At 38.8% G+C, this 21,274-nt stretch overlaps 1 protein-coding gene across 4 annotated transcripts in view; it reads right to left on the bottom strand.

The window, feature by feature from the left end:
• The window catches only part of PIP5K1B (phosphatidylinositol-4-phosphate 5-kinase type 1 beta), a 306,667-nt gene that overhangs the window by 118,808 nt on the left and 166,585 nt on the right, over positions 1-21,274 (bottom strand). For all 4 annotated transcript variants that reach the window (XM_023213233.3, XM_023213232.3, XM_023213234.3 and 1 more), the window contains 2 exons: positions 15,178-15,295; positions 4,272-4,424 (listed from right to left, as the gene is read on the bottom strand). In XM_023213233.3, the coding sequence (XP_023069001.1) occupies positions 4,272-4,424; positions 15,178-15,295 (271 nt within the window). The remainder of the gene's footprint in view (positions 1-4,271; positions 4,425-15,177; positions 15,296-21,274) is intronic.

The following is a 21,274-nucleotide window of genomic DNA, read 5'->3' as shown; positions in this document are numbered from 1 at the left end:
AAAAAAAAAAAAAAAAAAAAAAAAAAACAAGAATGAAAGAAAGAAAGAAAGAAAGAAAGAAAGAAAGAAAGAAAGAAAGAAAGAAAGAAAGAAAAGGGAATACATACCTATTTTTGTTCCCTTTTAAAATAGATAAGAAATTAAAATAGTTTACAAAAGGGCATGTATTCAATGAAAAGTGTCTCCGCTATCCTTGATTTTCCCCCCAATTCTCAACATTTGAGAAAACCACTGCTCTCACTTTATTTCATTCCAGAAATATTCAATAAGTTTATATTAATTTTGTGTCTGGTACTTTTTGTTATATAAATGTGTTGCCTTAAAAAATCTTTTTTATTTTTATTTTTTGAGAGACGGAGTCTTGCCCTGTCACCCAGACTGGACTGCAGTAGCATGATCTTGGCTCACTGCAACCTCCGCCTCCCAGGTTCAAGTGATTCTCCCACCTCAGCTTCCCAAGTAGCTGAGACTACAGGTGTGTGCCGCCACGTCCAGCTAATTTTTGTATTTCTAGTTGAGATGGGGTTTCACTATATGTTAGCCAGGCTGGTCTCGAACTCTTGACCTCAAGTGATCCTCCCGTCTTGGCCTCCTAAAGTGCTGGGATTACAGGCATGAGCCACTGCACTTGGCCTAAATGTGTTGTCTTTTGATGTGGTCATATTTATTTACTTGTTTCTTATGTGTGTGTGTGTGTGTGTGTTTGCTTTTTGTTTTTGTTTAACAAAGCTTTTTTATATCCCAAAGTCATAAACTTTTATTTTCTTCCAAATTTTTAATAGTTTTGGTCATTACAATTGGTCTTTACTCCCTATGGAATTAATTTTGTGTGTATGTGAAAGATCTGAAATAGAGAATTTAATTTTTTCCTCAAACAGATACTTATTGAACAGTCTGACATTTTCCAATTGAGTTTAAATCCCCCCATGTCAATACAATAAGTAGACAAATTCACATAGATCTATTTCTGAACACTTTATTTGAATCTATTAATTTATCTGTCTAAAACTGTACTCATCCACAGCCTTATAGATTTTTGGTATATGCTATAGCAGGTCTACTATTTTTCTTCTTTTTCAAAAATGTTTTCTCCACTCTTACAAACTTTCTGTTTGATTGTTCATTTTAAAAAACATTCTTCAAATGAGACTTGCTCTCACTTTCAAAGAAATCGGCTTTGTCAAGCTATGTGAAAAATCCTATTAGAATTTTTGCTTGGAATTAGACTGGATTTATAAGTTGATTTGGGAGCAGTTGAAATCTTTACAATACTGAGTTCACAAACAATGCATATTTCATTATTTCAGATCCTTTTAATGTCCTTCAATAACATTTTGTAGTTTCCTTCATATTGGGTTTGTAACATTTGCTTTTATAGATTCAAGTATTTTCGAATTTTTCTTATTACATTCTTTCTGAACTGAGTATTGTTTATGTTTTCCACATACTATATCTTGCTTTCCCAATCAGAATTACAGTACTCACATGACTTTATTTACTTATTTCTTTATTTTTCTAATAATGTTCATTATAAGTTGTTGTCATCATGAACAGGATCTCTTTTTTCTCTTATAGTCTCCTACCCTATATCATCTATATAATGGAATATAATGGATTTTGTAGATTTATTTTTTATCCTGCAAATCTGCTGCAGTCATATCACTTCTAGAAATTTCTGATTTATTTTCTTGAAGGTTTGCTCATTTTGAATTCTGTCATTTAAAGAGAACAGTGCTTGTACTTATTTTGTATTTCTTTTTGTACTCAAGACTCAATGCCAGAATTTCTAGCAAATTTATCAGAAAGGACTATTGATGGGAAGGTCATTCTGGTCTATTCCTATTGTTTCTAGAGAAAGGATTCTTGTTTTTCTCCATGAGCTATTACATGAACTTTTGGAAGACTGATAAATGTACAACTTGTGTATTCATTTATTTACTTATTATGTCTTTTAAAAAAAACTCCCCTGCCACTTTTTAGAATTTTAATTAAGCAAAGATGTTGAATTTTGAGGGCCTCAGCTTCTCCTCATCTATTTGGGTAACCACATGATGTTCACATTTTTTCTTGTTAATGGGATGGATTATATTGTTATACCAGCTTACATAATTGGGATAAAACCACTTGTTCAGCTAAATCTAATTTTTCTTTTTTTTGAGACAGGGTTTTGCTCTGTCTCCCAGGCTGGAGTGGCTTGATCACAGTTCACTGCAGCCTCAACCTTCCAGGCTCAAGTGATCCTTCCACTTCTCAGCCTCCCAAGTAGCTGGGACCACAGGTGTGTGCCACCATGCCTGGATAATTTTTTATTTTTCTTGTAGAGATGGGGTTTCACCATGTTGCCCAGGCTGGACTTGAATACCTGGGCTCAAGTGATCTACCCACCTTGGCCTCCCAAAGTGCTGGGATTACAGGTGTGAGCCACCATGCCTGGCCCTTAACTTTTTATCTAATTTTAATTAAATATAAGTAGTCACATATGGCCAATGCAGTTTTACAAGAGGACAAGTATATCTGAGCTCAGAATTATGGAATTTTAAGATTTACTAATTAAGCAGGTTATCAAATAATATTATATCAATTTGATCCTAATTTCAGATAATTTTTTTTTTTTTTTTTTTTTTGAGACGGAGTCTCACTCCGCCGCCCAGGCTGGAGTACAGTGGCCGGATCTCAGCTCACTGCAAGCTCCACCTCCCGGGTTTACACCATTCTCCCGCCTCAGCCTCCCCAGTAGCTGGGACTACAGGCGCCCGCCACCTCGCCCGGCTAGTTTTTTGTATTTTTCAGTAGAGACGGGGTTTCACCGTGTTAGCCAGGATGGTCTCGATCTCCTGACCTCGTGATCCACTCTTGGCCTCCCAAAGTGCTGGGATTACAGGCTTGAGCCACCGCGCCCGGCCAATTTCAGATAATTTTAAAATGTGTGCATGAACAAAATATAATTGAAGGCATATATACCAAATTTTAGTAATATGTATTTCTAGGAAACAAACTATACTTAGTTGAATTTTTTTTGGCTTTTATATATTTTCTATTTTCTCTAAAAAAAAAAAAAAAATACTTGTTCAGCATTGAAATCTTTTAAAATCTGCCTGCAGGCCACTAAGATTTTTATTGAGATTTTTGATTTCTATACTTCTATATGAGATTAATTTAAGTATTTAATGCTGTGTCTAGCAGATTTTGGAATAAAATTATATTTTTACATAAAATGATTACATGGCATCTCATGAATGAATTTTTAAAAATAAAGATGATATTTATCACCACTCATAGCAAGTGACTGGCAGAACTTGAGCTTCTGAAATCCAGACAGCTTCATGTAGCCCTTCCAATCATAGAAAATTAATAACTGTTATGAAAGTACAATGAAACTGGAGGTATGAAAATGACTGGATGATTTAGGAAAAGTAGGGTTAGTTTTGAAAATTTTGGAGTAAATGTGTAGTAAATCCATCCAGGCTAGGTTACTGTTCCTTTGTCTCTAAAAGATTACATGAAAGGTGATTTTTCACATTATCATATTTACCTATGAAATTCCAAATTCAGAAGTCTAGTAGCTGGGAAGAGCTAACATAGAATATGTGCTGGTGTATTAGTGTGGGGTGAAAAATGCATTCTCTGGAGCCCTTTCTGCTTGTGTAGCCCCACCTCTGCAGCTCTCCAGCTGAATCACCCATGGCAAGTTACTTAATTTATCTTTGCCTCAATTACCTCTTCTATAAAATGGTGATCATTGTAGTATCCAAGGTTGCTGTGAGGATCAAATGAGTTAATGAATGCAAAGCACTTAAGGCCTTGCTTAACATGTAATAAGCAAACAATGAAAGTTAACCATTTATACGATTACTGCGTACTGGTTGCAAAGAGGTTTGCAACGCATTGCTTCCTTTGTCTTTCCTTTATTCTATATCCTGTATCCTTGCTTTATCACAACAACTATGTAAGATAAGTCTTTCCCAGCTTTTAAAGACTGAGGGAGCTAAGGCTCACCAGTTACGCTGCTTACTCAGGGTCACACAAGTAATTATTGGCTGGGTTGGGATTTGAACTCAGGATTGTGGGATTCAACAACTATGCTCTGCCATTCAGTTCAAGTTTACTTTAAAACATCTATTCAATGAATGTCATAGCATAATTTAAATGCAGAATAAAGCTTACCAAAGAGAAAGAAACATGCCTGAGTCATTGAAAAAACAATAGAAAAAAACTGTTGAGGAAAGTAATTAAACTTCAAGTAGAAGCTTTCATGATGTGCAGTTCCTTACCATATAATAGCCCGGCAGGAGCTTCTGAAGAAACTCAGCTTCTTTGTGCTGAACTGTTTTGATGATAAATTCGTCATCACTGGTCACAAAAAACAAGGATCCACTGGCTCCAGGGTTAGACAGTTCTATTAGAGGTTCACTGCAGATGGAATACTAAAAGAGTAAATGAATAAACATTAAAACATACACTTGATGTACGTGATGCCTCCAAGGAGGACAATCATAGCACTGCACATCTTGGCTACGTTGAAACAAGAAGCTCTCTCTATGGGCTTTAAAAGAGGTTCCACATATACCAAGAAGGCTCTCTGTGAGAGTTCTACAGATTTAATTGGTCTGTTTATCTTAATAATTCTATGATGAAAAACAGACATACACTCCTTACCCCCAGAGTCAGGCAATAGCATCATGAATCATCCTATCTGTCCAATGAGATAATTCAAACAGTCGTGTTGACTAAGGTGCTTTGTTTCCAGCAAATGTCCATAAAATAACAAGTGAAGATGTGATCTGCACTGTGTTTTATCACTTGAACACCAACCCTATTCTCTTTTCATGATTTTCCCAGAAGATGTTATCTACTCACGGTTTCAACAAGGAGATAACTTCAACATCTGTATCTCCAGCCCAGATCTTTCACTAGGGCTCAAGACCTGTTCATCTAACACTTTAATAGACATTTCTATTTTGGTTATACCACAAACAATTTATATGCAAGAAGTTAACAATCAAGTTAATCTCAAGGCTGTGGTTAGCCCATATGGTGCCTTTGTGGTAATTAGAGAGATGCAGCTCTGGGCCAGGATACAAAGTTGGTGAGTAGAAGAAAGGCTGGGGCCGGGCGTGGTGGCTCATGTCTGTAATCCCAGCACTTTGGGAGGCTGAGGCGGGTGGATGATGAGGTCAGGAGATCAAGACCATCCTAGCTAACACGGTGAAACCCTGTCTCTACAAAAAAATACAAAAAATTAGCCTGGAGTGGTGGCACGCGCCTGTAGTCCTGGCAACTTGGGAGGCTGAGGCAGGAGAATCGCTTGAACCTGGGAGGTGGAGGTTGCAGTGAGCTGAAATTACAGCATTGCACTCCAGCCTGGGCGACAGAGAGAGACTCCACTCAAAAAAAAAAAAAAAAAAAAAAAAGAACGGCTGGATTCCAGTCTCCACTCCTTCCCCTCGGCCAGGTAGGAGAGCTTGAGCAGTGCACAGCCTGCACAACTGCACATGGTGACCCTAGATCATCTGCTCCCTGTTCTCTGCCTTTTCCCTTAAAGAATGGAAGCATTATTTGCCTTGTTCCCCAAACCAGAAACTAGGGCATCATCCGTGACTCATCACATTTTCCCATCTTTCCTATCCAGACTGTTGATACTGCTTGCTTACTTCTGCCAACACCCTAAGTTCAAAGGTTTCATCATTTCATGTCTGAATTGTTATGGCAAGCTTCTGGTCTTAATTTTCCACTCTCATCCCCTCCAGTACATTCACCAGGAAACTAGGCATCTTTCTGAAATGCAAATCTCTTCATGTTTTTCTGGGCTTTCACATCTTTTGCAGAAAGACAAACATTGCACGTTCTCACTTATTTGTGAGATCTAAAAATCAATGGTTCTTAACAGAGCTTTCAAGGCCATGAATGACCCAGCCTCCTCCCCAGCCTTCTCTCTCATGATTTCCTCCTTCAACTTTAGCTCTAGCCACAGAGACTGACTTCTCCTGTTCTTTTTTTCAGTTTTTAAAAAATTTATTTATTTATTATACTTTAAGTTCTAGGGTACATGTGCACAACGTGCAGGTTTGTTACATATGTATACATGTGCCACGTTGGTGTGCTGCACCCATTAACTCGTCATTTACATTAGGTATATCTCCTAATGCTATCCCTCCCCCGACCCTCTCCCCACGACAGTCCCCAGTGTGTGATGTTCCCCATCCTGTGTCGAAGTGATCTCATTGTTCAATTCCCACCTATGAGTGAGAACATGCGGTGTTTGGTTTTCTGTCCTTGTGATAGTTTGCTCAGAATGATGGTTCTTAAAAGTGCTGCATACTCTCAACTCCCAGGCTTTTGCGTTTTCCTGTGCCTGCGACAACCTCCCTTCTACTTTCACCGGCCTACCACTCATTGTTGTATTTAATCGGCATTTAAAAAATAGCTATTGAGCATCTGCTATGTCCCAGGCATTCATAAAGCTTATATCCCAGTAGGAGGAAACAGACAGTAAACAAGTAAATACGTTACACATCAGAATGTGGTAAGTGCAAGGGAGAAAAAAATGGATCATGGAAAAAGCAGCAGAGAACACCAGCAAAGAGTGAGGAAGGGGTTGCAGTAAATTCCAAATAGGGTGGTCACTGAAGGCCTCCTTGCAAAGGTGGCATTGGAGCAGAGGTTGAGACCAGGCAGCAAGCCACATAGCTATCTGGGGAACGGGCATTTCAGGCAGAGGGAAGAGCAAATGCAAAGGCCTGAGACATGGTGGGTTCAAGGCACAACAGGAGGCCAGTGGCTGGAGCAGACAGGGCGAGGAGGAGCCCTGAAAGGGATGGAGCCAGAGAGGTCAGGGGGACAGACCACATCCAGTGCTATAGGCCACTGGAAGGACTTTGTTCTTTTCTCTAAGGGAGCTGAAAAGCCGTTGGAGGGTCTGGAGCAGAGGACCTCTCTGTTGGGTTAGGAAACCACTGTAGAAGGACAAAGGGAAGATGCAGGGAGCATAATTCATAAGCTGCTGCCACAGCTTCAGCTTTCAGTGCCTGCTGAGACAGCACTTGCTCTGGAAAACTCTTCCTGGTTCCATGGATAAAAGATCAATTGCTTCTTGGTCCTGGATATTCTCATCACAGAAGTCACCACAAAATCCTGCAACTGCCTGTTTCCTTTTCCCTGAGTTGCAGAGATTGTAAAACTCTGTGCAGCAGAAACTGTGACTGTCTTACACTGTGATACAGTTCCAAGACCTTGCCTTCGAACATGGTAGGTGCCTACATACATGGTAGGTACTCAAGAAATTTCTGTCAGATGGCTGAACTCCACCAACAATTGTATGGCTGTAAATATCACCAAAAAATGCTAAAAACCAGCAAAGAGGTCTGTTTTTGGTTTTATTAAACTCAGTGTTTATTAACTAATAATCCACATCATTGACTAGAGAAACACTGGGTGGCAGAGAAAAAGGTAAAGAGGCCATGCAGGTGTGAGATAGACCCAGCCTGGCAGAAGTAGGAGCTTAAAGAACCACATCGTCTTTAAATTTTTCTATTTTTAAATTTTTGATTGACAAACAATGATTTGTTTAATTTCAATTTTTTTTTATTTCAATAGCTTTAGGGGTACAAGTAGTTTCCGGTTACATGGATTAATTGCATAGTGGTGGAGCCTGGGATTTTAGTGCACCCATCACCTGAGTAGTAGATGTTGTACCCAACAGGCAGCTTGTCATTCCCCACCCCCTGCCCACCCTGCCTCTTCTAAGTCTTCAATGTCCATTATACCACTCTGCATGTCTTTGCATACCCATAGCTTAGCTCCCACTTAGAACAGAGAACATGCAGTATTTGTTTTTCTATGAGATATAATAATTGTATACATGTATTGGGTACGTGATGTTTTTCGATCATGAATACACTGTAGAATGATCAAATCAGGATAGCTAACATATCCATCACCACACACACTTCTTTGTGGTGAGAGTATTTAAAATCCACTTTAAAAAATTAATTTAGAAAGATATACATTATTATTAACTATAGTCACCTTGCTGTACAATAGATCACCAGAACTGACTTCTTCCATCTAACAGACTTTGTATACATTCGCCAGCATTTTCCTTGTTCTCTATCCACGTCCTACCACCTCAGCCTCTAGTAATCACCATTCTCCTCTACTTCGATGAGTTCAATTTTTCTAGATTCCACAAGTAAGTGAGATCATGTGATATTTATCTTTCCGTGCCTGGCTCATTTCAGTTAGCACATTGTCCTCTACGATCATCCATGCTGTTCTAAATGACAGAATTGTGTTGTTTTTAAAGGCCGAACAGTATTCCATTGTGTATATATATCACATTAAAAAATCCATTTATCCTTTGATGGGCATTTATGTTGTTTCCATCTTTCCCATTGTGAATAATGCTGCAGAGAACATGGGAGTGCAGACATCTCTTCACTGTACTGATTTCCGTTGCCTTGGATAGATACCCAGTGGTGGGATTGCTGGATCATATGGTAGCTCTATTTTTAGCTATTTGAGGAACCTCCCTACTGTTTTCTAAAACGGCTGTATGAATTTACATTTCTACCAACAGTATATGAGAGTTCCCTTTGCTCCACCGCCTCATCAAACACTTGTTATCTTTTATCTTTTTTGATAATAACCATTCTAACAGGTATGAGGTGATATCTCATTGTGGTTTTCTCTCATGATTAAGAATGTTGAACTTTTTTTATGTATCTATTGGCCATTTGTATGTCTTTTTGTAAAAAAAAGACAAGGTCTCACTCTGTCACCCAGGCTAAAGTGCAGTGGCCTGATCACGGCTCATTGTAGCCTTGACCTCTCCAGGCTCTGGTGATCCTCTCACCTCAGCCTCCTGAGTAGCTGGGACTACACGCATGTGCCACCATGCCTGAATACTTTTTTGTATTTTTGTAGAGATGGGGTTTTGCCATGTTTCCCAGGCTGGTCTCAAATTTCTGGGCTTAAGCAATCCACCTGCCACAGCCTCCCAAAGTGCTGGGACTATAGGGGCGAGCCAATATGCTCGCCACACACACACATATATATTTTTTGAGAAATGTATATTTAGGTCCTTTGCTCATTTTTAAATAGTGTTATTAGTTTTCTTGTTATTGAGTAGTTTGAATTCCTTATTTATTTTGGATATTAACCCCTTACCTGATGCATTATTTGCAAATATTTTTTCCCAATCTGTAGATTGTCTCTTCACTCTGCTGTTTCCTTTGCAGTGCAGAAGCTTTTTAGTTTGATGCAATCCCTTTGATCTATTTTTACTTTTTTGCCTGTGCTTTTGGGGTCACATTTAGGAAATCACTGCCCAAATCAATACTGTGCAGTAGTTTTTCCCTATGTGTTCTTCAAGTAGTTTTACAGTTTCTGGCCTTCCATTTAAGACTTTAATCCATTTTGAGATGATTCTTGTTTATGATGTGAGGTAAGGGTTCAATTTCATTCTTCTGAATGTGGATGGTCAGTTTTCCCAATACCATTTCTTGAAGAGACCATCCTTTCCCCATTGTGTGTGCTTGCCACTTTTGTCAAAAGTCAATTGACTACAGATGTGTGTGTGTGTGTGTGTGTGTGTTTATTTCTGGACGCTCTATCCTATTCCATTGGTCAATGTGTCTGTTTGTATACTAGTACCATGCTGTTTTGATTACTACAGCTTTGTAATATAAACAGCCATATCTTGAGGATGTAGGCATCTGAAAAAACATCAAGGCTAAAAAATCCCAAAGTTTTGTTCTGAGCTTGTGAATACTTAAGTCCCAAATCATAGAAAAACCTGAAAGGAGGGAGAGTGAAAGAAAAAGTGAGAGGAAGGAGAGAGAAACTAGCAGAAACATGATTAAAAGGTAGTTTCTAGATATCACCTTTTATGTTATTTTGCTTTGAAAATACTGAGGATAAAGGAAACAAAATTATCCAAGAAAAGAAAGAAGCAAGTGTTTGCTGGCTTCCTAAGTCATTGGCAACTTTCATCTTCCACTTCCCCTTCATTCTGTTAGCCTTGCTTCTTAACAATCTCTTACTAAACAGCATTAGAGCCTAAGCCTACAGATGAGTTGAGGATAAGTTAGGAAAACAGAAATAGCTATCAGACTGCAGACAGGACGCCATAAAAACCAAGAGGAATCAGAGAGCGCTTGCCCAGCCATGTGTGCAGACAAAGTGTTCTTGTGGAAGAGTGACTCGTGAAAAGGGCGTGAGATTTGTACCAGTTGCTAGTTATGTGATCCTGAGTAAGGAATTTAGCATCTTGGAGTTTCAGAAGTCTCATTTCTAAAAATAAAGGTAATAATATCTACTGGAAAGTTACTGGAAGTTTTTAAAGTGAATGCTTTTGAAATCCTTGGCAAAGACTGACCACGTATTGCTGTTGTTAATTTTATGACATGATCACACACAGGTGAGAGAAGCACACGGCCTACAATATACTCATTGCACAGGCAGGTAAGGAAGAGCTGACACCACCCTAGGATGCACTGAGGTTCTCAGCCTACTGCCCATGACTTCAGGGTGATCCAAAGAGATACTAAAGCTTTCTGAGTGAAGCAAGAAAATGTTGGGTTTCTCATTTACTCACCAATTTGGGACCCTAGAATATAAAGGTGTGGACTCCAAGCTCTCATAAAAAGTGAAGGCAGACCCTAGACTCTCTTTAGGAATTTGGATTCTTTGTTCCATGGCATTTGAATTCCTGACGTAGAACTTCCATATGGGTAGGAGTTTATGTTGTGAAAATATGAAAACAACAAAGGATGCAGCAATTAGAGGCTGCAAATAGAGAAATTAGGGGGGTGATCCAGAAAGTGGTGTCTAGAAAAAACTGGATTCAGACCTAAACATCTGCTCCCAATTAAAGTCTTCAATTCTTCTATAAGCAGTGACATTAAAAAAAAATGCAGTGACATAATATGAAGGCTATTTCATTGGTTACTATACTGTCAAATATTCTTTTATTATGTCATTTATATATAACATGAATGAAATAATAAATTGTTTTGATCCACTTTAATAACCCTTTGGGGGCTATTCATAGCCCAGTATCAATGTGCAATAAACTGTGATTATGATACTGAACAAGAGTACCACCATTATGCTGTAGAATTCTATGGTTTCTCACTCTACAACTCAGTTACTACATTCTCTTCTAAGCCACCTTCTTTGCAACATTGCCTCTTAAGAGCAAATGAAGAGGAGAGATGGGAACATTTTAATTAGTCATGATCAAAAGCCCCCATGCGTGCTCCTGGGTTTTATGCACCTTCCAGGCATTTGTCATCTGTGCAAGCTGTTCTAATGTATTCATGCTCTTGCTTCTATTTCCTGCAGGATCTCCCTGCTATACCCACTGGAGAAAAAGAAAAAGCAAAGCACAACCCACTGGGCCCTGCCAATGTAAATTAACAATGTAAACTTGCCCCATGTGGCGGAGATAATTTTATGTGCCATTTCTTCCCCTGATAGTATGAAATATTCACTCTGCTCGCTTTCTTATTGGCGCAGGTGAGCCTGAAAAGACTCATGTAAGTTCTACTGGATTTCTGAATAACCAGGCACATGATGGAGAAGGAAAGAACCCAAGGCTGGTTGCCCAAGCAGAGATGGGAATGCTCTGGGGCCATTTGGCTATGACTTGGGAGGTGTTTGTCTAGGAAAAAATAAGGAAGAAGGAAAGTTTGCACTGCTGTGTGTGCAGAAGCCCCTTCACCATACTGTCTCACAATCCAAATTATGCATGTTTCAACATGAAACTTGTTATCAGTATGCACAGGGTAAATTTTAATGGGACTGAGAACATAAACAGAATAATTCAGGCAGGAATCCAGATGCAACAGCAAAAAACTAAGTAGAAATACACACAAATTGCAGGTATTCAATATTACACCTAAGTATGGAGTTACCAACGGCTAGGGATTGTTCCCACACCCCCAACTTACATCACTATATCTTCACAAGTGTGGGTTTGAGTAGCCCCAGTTTGCCAGCCACCATGATGCACTTTGTGATTGGCACTGTATCCTTTGTTTCTTCACAGGGTTTTTCAAGCAATGTCTTATTTCCTATTTCTGTGCTTTCCTTTAGCTAAACTCTTCCAAAATGTGTTTTGTTAAAGGTGTTTGACTTCTTTTGGCTGTATTCTTCAGAATGGACAATCACAGGTCAATGGGCTAGGGAGAGGCTGGCTTGAGTACATATTTGGTAAGAGGTCTGTGATTCTCATCAAATACGGTAAGCATGAGGCCAGCTGATGAAGGGTCTTCAAGCTCTTGGGGAAGGATGGGGAGACCACTGTTTAGTCTAGGCTCTGTCTCCACCAGTGTGTGTAACCTTGGGCATCTCTCTTTGCTGATCCCAGCTTCAGATTCCTCATCTGTAAAATGAAGGATTGTGCTAAAAAGTCACTGATAATTCACAATTCTCCTGCCTCAGCCTCCCAAGTAGCTGGGATTACAGGCACATGCCGCCACACCCAGCTAATTTTTGTAGTTTTAGCATTTCATCATGTTGGCTCGAACTCCTGACCTCAAGTGATCTTCCCACCTCAGGCTCCTGAAGTGCTGGGATTACAGGTGTGAGCCACCGTGCCTGGCTGTCTAATTCAAATTTTGTATGCTTTGACCAACTCCTCACATTCTGTTGAAGTACATCCCAGATATCAAACAATTTTATCCATAGATATTTCAGCGTATCCTCTAAAAGACAAGGATTCTGCTTTTAAAATAGAACCACGATATTATTATCCCACCAAAAAAGTTATTTCTCAACACCATCAAATATTTAGTCAATCTTTATATTTCCTTAGTTTTCTGTAATTTAGAAGCTTGTTTATTTGAGTTGCCTGGACCTATCTGTTAATGTTAATAATGTTCCTGATAAAAACTCTTCCCTCCAGCCATATTGGTCCACTAAATGTCTGTCTGAAAACTGAATACATCCACATCTCTGGTTCTACAGTGCCCCTTCCAACCCTTCACCCCCTGAGCATCCATCTCTTTTCTACCTTTTAAAATCCCTTGTAATTTTTAAGGCATGGTTAAAACCACACCTTACTCATAAGAAGACCTCCTAATCATCACCCCAACAAAGAGAAAGACCTCTATCTCAACCCTAGAGTATTTCATGTTTTGCTTCAGCTTTTACATTTATTGCCTGGTAGAGTTGATTAGTTTTCTACACAGACAAATTAGTATTCCAGTTTGATTTTAAGTTATTTGTGTGTCGTGACTTGTAGTTTTTTGAATTTCCCTACCACTATTAGCAAAGTGTTTTAGATACAATAGGTGTTCAAAGTGCCCACTGATTGATTAATTTATGTTTTGCCAGCTACAGACACAAGGACTTCTCTCGTGAGAAGTGATGAGCTAGATTCTTATGCTCCTTTGTAAATACTCTAACCACATTATGAAAATAATTTTTCCAGCTTAAAGACTCATTAGGAAACTTGAGTAGGCTGTGTGGGAAGTTGTTCAGAAAAGGCTCTTCCCCAAAGAAAGCAAATTTGTGAATGAATGAAAGAATGGACGTCCAGCCTTTGGGGCAATGGATATGGGAGGGCTAAAGACAGGCATCCATCTGGTCATATTGACTGGATCAGCAGTGTGAAACGTAAGTCTAAGGCATCTCTTCAGCTGGTGAGAAGTTCAAGGAAATTCAGAAAGAGAATCCATTAAATTTGAGTGTGTGGCAGAAAATGAGAGATCTATCTTGTTTTCCATAAGATAATATCGAAACCCCATTGGGGGTATATCACCAGTATAATCACATTGTAAACCCCATCTCAAACACATCACTCCATTATCACCAGTATAACCACATTGTAAACCCCATCTCAAACACATTTCCTGAATGATGACAACCTTCAGTAATTACAGAATGGCTAGAAACCAAAGGATGTTCTCCAACACACACACACACACACACACACACACACACAGACACAGAGAGAGAACAAATGTGTGTGCTTGTGTACTTGCATTGGTAGTGATGGGTAGAGGCACCTGAGGCTTCAATTAAAGGGGAGTGGTAAGAGAAAGAGAGCAATATATACATTTAAGGGCAGCAGGACGCCAGGGACTTTCTACCTTGCCCTCACTATTCTTTGCAGACTTACTGATGTGCCTTGAGAAAGCAGTATTGCTTCATTATTCAGAAGTCATATGATTTTCTTACGGACCAAATAAAGAAGATCATTCACAGATTTTCTTTTTTCTTTTACAAGATTCAGAGGAGACATAAGAGAGTCTTCATCAGCACAGAGTAGAATCAACTTTTAATTATTTACATCTTATCCAAATTATAAGATGCATATTATACACTCTTTGTTACACGTGTTGCTATACTTCCTCTGAAAAGCACTGTCCCAGGATCTAGCTCAAGTCTTATTAAGATCATTCAGAATGGGATGAACAATAAATATTTGATGGCATTCTTCCTACAGTCTTTTGGAAACCAATTTTGAAGAGCCCCAGGGTGTTAACAGTGATCAAATTATGAAACAAACCATTTTTTCACTTGCAACAGAAAGTTCCTGGCTCCTTGAACAGGAATGAGGTAAAACTCTGAGGTCACATCAGACTACCTCTCACAAAAAGGCTGTTGTGTCTGTACCTCTTGTGTGCCAGAAGGCAGATGAAGAGCACGGACAAATCTGAGGATAAAACATGCCCTTGTATCAAATAAAAATATGTTTAAAAAGTCTGCCTGAAGAGATCTTGAGAACAAAACTATCCAGATTCTTTAAAATGTTTATTCAAATTTGTAGGTCAAGGTGAAATGGTTGTGGGCCAAGGTAGTTGAGAGGAATGGTACAAATAAGGCAATTAACATAGAGAGGCTTTTGAATAGAATCTAATCAGCAAAATTCACAGGAGTATTTAGAACTAATTATAACATATCTGTTAGAATAATTATCTGAAGTCACAACTGATATTATAGTTATTTAAATATCAATTACCATCACAGATTTTGCAGTTATCAGTAAAAGCTACACAGTCACATCAACATTTCTTGAAGCTAAATCTATAATCATTATAAAACTTGGAACTTTTACTATGCCCCAGAGCTTTATAAAATGAGAGACACAAGCCACTTGTTGCTGTTGCTATGAGACAAATGTTTACATCACACATTTCTATAGAAGGAGGAAAAATGACAGGTTCTTACCAAGTAATCATCAGGCTTGATACCAAAAAGTTCTCTGAAATATCGGAATGCTAATGGAGCGTATGTCTTAAATCTAAAGTCTGGGTAGTGATGTGCTGGGGTCAGATTGCTCCCTTCGCTGAAGTCAAAATATTAAAAAGAGAGAGAAAGAAAGAACACATTAGCAAGGATAATTTTGACTGCAAATTCTAGCTCTATTAGTCCTGGGCCAATGTTACCTCTAGAAAAATCATCCCCTGAGAGTGGGTTTCTCAAAGTTCATGTCATAAAGGCCAATGATCACCAGGTAGAAACAGATGCTAGTTAGTGAGGGTCACTCCATGCAGGCATTCCCTGTCAATCAGTGTCACATGCCTGAAAATTCATTTATCTTTTTGTGCTTTCTTCCTGGGAAGATCACTCCATTATCACCAGTATAATGACATTGTAATGCTTTGGATAAAAGATCTAGGCCTTAGAGTGTGCAGCAATTTCAAAAATGCATTTTTTTAACCCACAAATTTTGGATATTTGGCAAACATTGTTAACCAGGGATAAGTGAAATTAATTCTAAAAACATCCTACCAACAGAGAGAACCATCACATGGAATAGGACCTCAATCTGAACTCTTTTATTTACACTTTAAAAAAAAGAGACCTTACATATTTAAAAAATTTAAAACCTGATTTTCATTCCCCAATATGTCATTGTCTTCTTTTCCTTTTTCTGGGTTCATTTTGAAAAATTATACACAATACTTATGATACATAAAATATACAAAGAATAAACCAATTCATATCAATGAATCCAAAATGCTGCTTAAGACATAAAACATTATCCATACAGCTGAATCCCCTTCTGTACTTCTTACTGGTCAGATCCATTGAGGGATCCACTGGCCTAAATGTTGATGTTTATCAGTCTCATCCTTTTTATTCTTTGACTCCTTACAGTATTACCTAATACATGAGCTCAGTCAAACCACCTAAGCCACTCATTCTTAAATTTTTCAGTGTTTTCATTCTTAAAATTTTCAGAAAAATTAGAACAATGCAATAGAATTTTATGTAAAGGTTCAAGATCCCTTTGATCTACATTCTAGGTGGGACATTGAGAGCCTACGCAAGTTTATCATGGTCTGCTTTTTATGGATACCACACAAAAAGGACTGGGCAAATGACAAAGACTTTCAGCACAGAATAAACACTTTGGATCTACTACAGTTTAAGTTGTTGAGATCAATCATATTCTTGCATCAATGCCTGGCACATAGCAGACACTCAATAAGTATTTGTTGAGTGAAAGAATGAGTCTTCAACATAATGCTAATAGAGAAGATGTGATTTTTACATGGAAATTACATTAGCAAATCAATGTGTAAGGCAGAAATTCAGCATAGTCACAGGTCACCCTTGAAAACTATTTAGGAAGTATCTATTCAATATATCCAATGCAACTAGTTTTTCCTCCTGCACGATTACCGATGACTGTTTTGTTTCTTTGGTTTTTTTTTGCTGAGTACCAGATGAGGGAGCTGGCTTGTGTTGTTAGGGGTTAGCACCATATAATAAATGGTTATCTTGAAAGGCAGGATTACACTCAGGCAGCAGCAAGGCTACACACTAGGAGAGTGACGCAGGGACTAAGACTGCCTGAGAGAAGAGTAGTCACATTGTAAGGATGACCCCCAAATCATCCGCTCATTTAAATGGTTACTGTTTCTCTAAGCAAGCATAGTTGAATATTTAGTATGTATGATGCCCTAGTGCTGTATCCAAACATTTTCTCTTTCTATATTTTGGGATTTAGGAGGGGATTTGATCCCCTGGGACTGTCAAAAGGAATGATTCTGGAACGTATATGGCACATGATAATTTATTAATATAAATGTAGATTATATAGAAATAAAGGGTAAAAGCAAAGAGGCTCAAAGAGACCTATAACATCCTTCGTGACTCAATTTTGCAAGCAAGTAAAAATAACCACAATGCCTTAGGTTCTGAAGCAGGCTGCTTTCAGTGGGCTAAGAGCGTTGCCAATTTCTTCTCTCTTTTTCACCTTCTATTTCACACAAAGGAACTCATTCTATTGGAGCAGATTTCCTTCAACATTCAAAGAGGTAAGATAAAACACCCATGTTCCACTTAAATGGAGTCTCTCTCATTTTTTTGCAGTTTTGGGCCCAAGATTTTATCAGAGAGGATGCTGCATTTACTATTATTATTTTCATTTTGGGTTAGTTCTGAGCTCCATGGATTATTCATCTTTCCCTGAAGTTTCCATTCATTATAAAAATTTTCCTTAGATTCACATCTCTCTGACTACTGTGATTTATTCAGTTATGGTGTAAAAATGATACTGTTAGGTTTCCCTGGAGTGAGACAGACACACAAACACATGTTCACGCATACACACAAGAATGCTCATGTACACACAGCAGAGCAGCTTCAGGTAGAAAACAGGAACCTTTATTTCCTTAGGCATACAGAAATAATAATAGGTATTTGGTGGTTTAAAAAACCACTAAATCATTCCATGAAAAAGAATCAAATCTAGGTAGCTCTGGGCCATATTAAGATACGGAGAAGTATGGGCCAACTGTGAGGCAGGCTTACCTACATGGGACAATCAAGAAAATATATTTGTGTAAACAGAGAAAATGAAAAGGAGTGGGCATAATACTTAATGGAGGCATCATACAGAATGGATGTTGCTTCACGGTATAATTAACATATAGGAAGTAACAATTAATTGCTGAGGTTACACAATCTTGAACCTCTGTATTTGTATGAATAGAAAGGAAAATTCTCATATAGTGGCTTCTATAAATTAGGTTCATAGTACATCACAACTCTTTGTTTGTTTTCTCTCCTAGGAGGTTTTATTTTATGGCTTCTATTTTCCTTTGGTTAATATTAAGATCGGGCTGTACTCTCTTAAGTCCTACTGGATACACTGTGTGGTAGTTAAGATGGTGGATTTTATAGTCCAGGGAGACCTGGGTTCAAGTTGCCTCTGTAATTTACAAGCTGAGTTTCACCAGGCCCAGTACGGAACCTCTACAAATTAAGTGGCTTAGTACCTGAAAAGGTGAAAGTTAAAGTACTTTGAATGCAGGGAGCCATCAATACATTTGGATGATTGAGGCTATATAGGAAACAGCCCTGAGCCAAACACTTCACATGAGGAATGTGTTGAAAATGTAGTTAAAAAGAAAAATAAATGACAAAATGGGAAAATATTTACAACTCATATCACAGACAATGGGCTAATCTCCTAATATAAAGAGCTCCAATAAACTGCATAAAAGTCCAAAAAGTCCAGCCAGGGCAACATGGTGAAACCCTGTCTCTATGAAAAATACAAACATTTGCTGGGCATGGTGGTGCACACCTGTAGTCCCGGCTACTTGGTGGGCTGAGGCAGAAGGATCGCTTGAGCCCAGGAAGTCGAAGCTGCAGTGAGCCGAGATTGTGTCACTGCACTCCAGCCTGGGCAACAGAGCAAGACCCTATCTCAGAAAAAAAAAAAAAAAGATCAAAAAGTTAACTTAAAAAAATAGCTGAGGATATGATCAGGCACTTCACAGAAATGAAAAGATATGACTCAAACATAAGATGCTCAACCTCATTCATAAAATAAATGTTACTGAGAGACATTTTACCTGGAAGACTGGTGAAAATCCACAACTGTGATATAGCTTGAGGAGAACTGGTATTCTGAAATATTGTTAGTGGGAATGTAAATTGAGATTTTTTTTCCCCATAAAGGACATTTTCACAACTTCTATCAAAATTACAAACATGTAACTCCTTGATCCAGCAAATACATGCCTATGTTGTTCTATGGATAAACTAGCATTTGTCCAAAACAATATATGTGAACATGGTTACTCATTATGGCAACCTGGATGGCCTTCAGCAGAGGACTCGTCTAATTAATTATGATTCAGCTACACAATGGAATTTTATGCGGTATTAAGAAAAGAATAAGAGTGCTTATTATGTACTGACATGGCAAGATCTTTACGATAAATTGTTAAGTGGATGAAACATGATGCAGAATGCTGTGTATGGGATGTCACCACTTGTACAAAAAAGAAAACAAATATTCTTTTGGCATGCATATTCATAAAAAATCCTTGAAGGAAAAACAAGCCACAAGTAACAGTGATAACTGGAGTTGGACACTGAAAAAAGGCACAAGGACAAAAGGAACTTTTCACAGTATTCCTTTTAGGAACAGGACAAACCTTCCTATGTATTATCATTCACAAAATTAAATAAATTTTAAAAGTTAGAGGTTAAAAGCCATAAACTGATCCCTCTTCCCCCAAACAGAGCCTTCCGTGCTCAGCACCACAGCAGAAGGTTTGTTTACCTCCACATATTTAAGCTGCTCCAATGAATAACAAATACCAGCTTGACATGAATGAAGCTCTAGTGAAGGAAATGCAAATTAATGAGATCGCTGGCCCCTGCTGGGCCTGGATATTTGTCAGGGGAGCACGAGTGCAGAGAAAACAGCAAGTCCAGTGAAGGCCAGCCAGCAGGCAACAACCTTGGTTCTCTGAGGCCTCACGCGGGCACATTTACTGTGTATAGATGTGGGTGCCAGCCCACAGACGTTCCCCACGGAATCTCCACAGCACAGGTACCAAGTGCTCAGCAACTTCCAGCATGGCAGAACTGCCAACATTCAAACACAAGGACTGCAATCAACATTTGCCTGCTGAAGTCCGCAGGCTTTCCTTGCCTGAGACTGGGGTTACCTGTTGGGTAATTGTGCTCAGCATCCAGACTTAGCAAAAATGAAGTCAGAAAAAGAGTAGACCTCCTCACAGTTTAAGATTTACCTTATATTTCTTCAATGCACTTATTAAAGGGTATTAAAAAAAAACCACCCAACAACTGACTTTCCTGTCTTGGCATAAGTTGAAGCTTTGGAAATCTCAGCTATGGGGTTTTAAGCAGTGGTTCTAGATGCTTGGATCCCATGGGCCAGTAAAATTTCGATAACAAAAATTTGGAATTCAACCTTGGATTTCCAACTTTATTTTGCCAAGTAAGAACCTAAACAATTAAGCAAACACACATTACAATCCCTATCACATCATAAAAGGGCATTTTTAGCTCCAAAAAAGGAGAAAGAAATTTCAAATAAAGAAGTTTCTCTGTCCTCTTCCCCACTTATTCACTAAGAAGCAGTTAAAGTTCAATCATAGACCAGCTCTGGCATTCCGATACTCACCTCTTCTGAGGCAAGTTCATTTTTAAGGCCAAAGCTACTGCTCGTCTTAGTTTAAAAATACATATATCTTAATGGCAACGTATGTTCACAATTACACAATGTTGAAGTTTGAGGAAGCATTGGCCACCATCTGGAATTCCCCATTTAGCAGATAAATCAAAGTCCAGGGAGGGAAAATAATGGCCCAAACTGATCAGGAACAAACAAGATGGGGAGATGAGACTCACATCAGGAGAAAAGTCACAAGCAGATAGGAATGGCTTAACTTAGACTTGACGTTCCTCTGTTATTCCTTCTTTTCAGGATTCAGTTACAAGTTTCAGGGGTTTCTCCCTGCCCAAATACCCAATTACTTCCACGTGAGGCCCTCACACCACAGGGGCTGGTGGGCAGAATTTCACTTACAGAAGCTTTGGTCAGCTGGTGTTCTCCTCTGTGTGTACTAATAACATCATGGCTTTGTTTATGGGGTTTTAGAGCCTGATGACCAAGTGCTAGTTTTGGTGGCACTGGACTGAGAGATGTGGTGGTAAGCAATGGGGTAAAACTAATTTAGCAACTCAAAGACAACACAAGGGGTCCAGTTTTGGAGCTGAGACTCAGAGCTTTGTTGTCTCTACAGCAGCATTTTCCATTTAGTGAGCTTTGTTTATTTCAGATTGTAACCAAACCATCAGTAGTGGCTCTGGGGACTTTTGACAAAACTAGTACTTACACAATTCCTGGGTGACAGTGGTCAGTTTTGCTAAAGGATGCTAAATGCCCTCACTTTTGTTCAACAAACGTGACCTTACCCTCTGTGTGACGGGATAAATGAAGGGTGCTTTGTCTTGATGTACAGACATTAGGAAAGCTTAAGGGGCACTA

The sequence above is a fragment of the Piliocolobus tephrosceles genome, chromosome 14 (assembly GCF_002776525.5).
Source record: "Piliocolobus tephrosceles isolate RC106 chromosome 14, ASM277652v3, whole genome shotgun sequence".
Lineage (NCBI taxonomy): Eukaryota > Metazoa > Chordata > Mammalia > Primates > Cercopithecidae > Piliocolobus > Piliocolobus tephrosceles.
The sequence above is the reverse complement of the archived record's forward strand: the minus strand, read 5'-3'. Positions and strand labels throughout refer to the sequence as shown.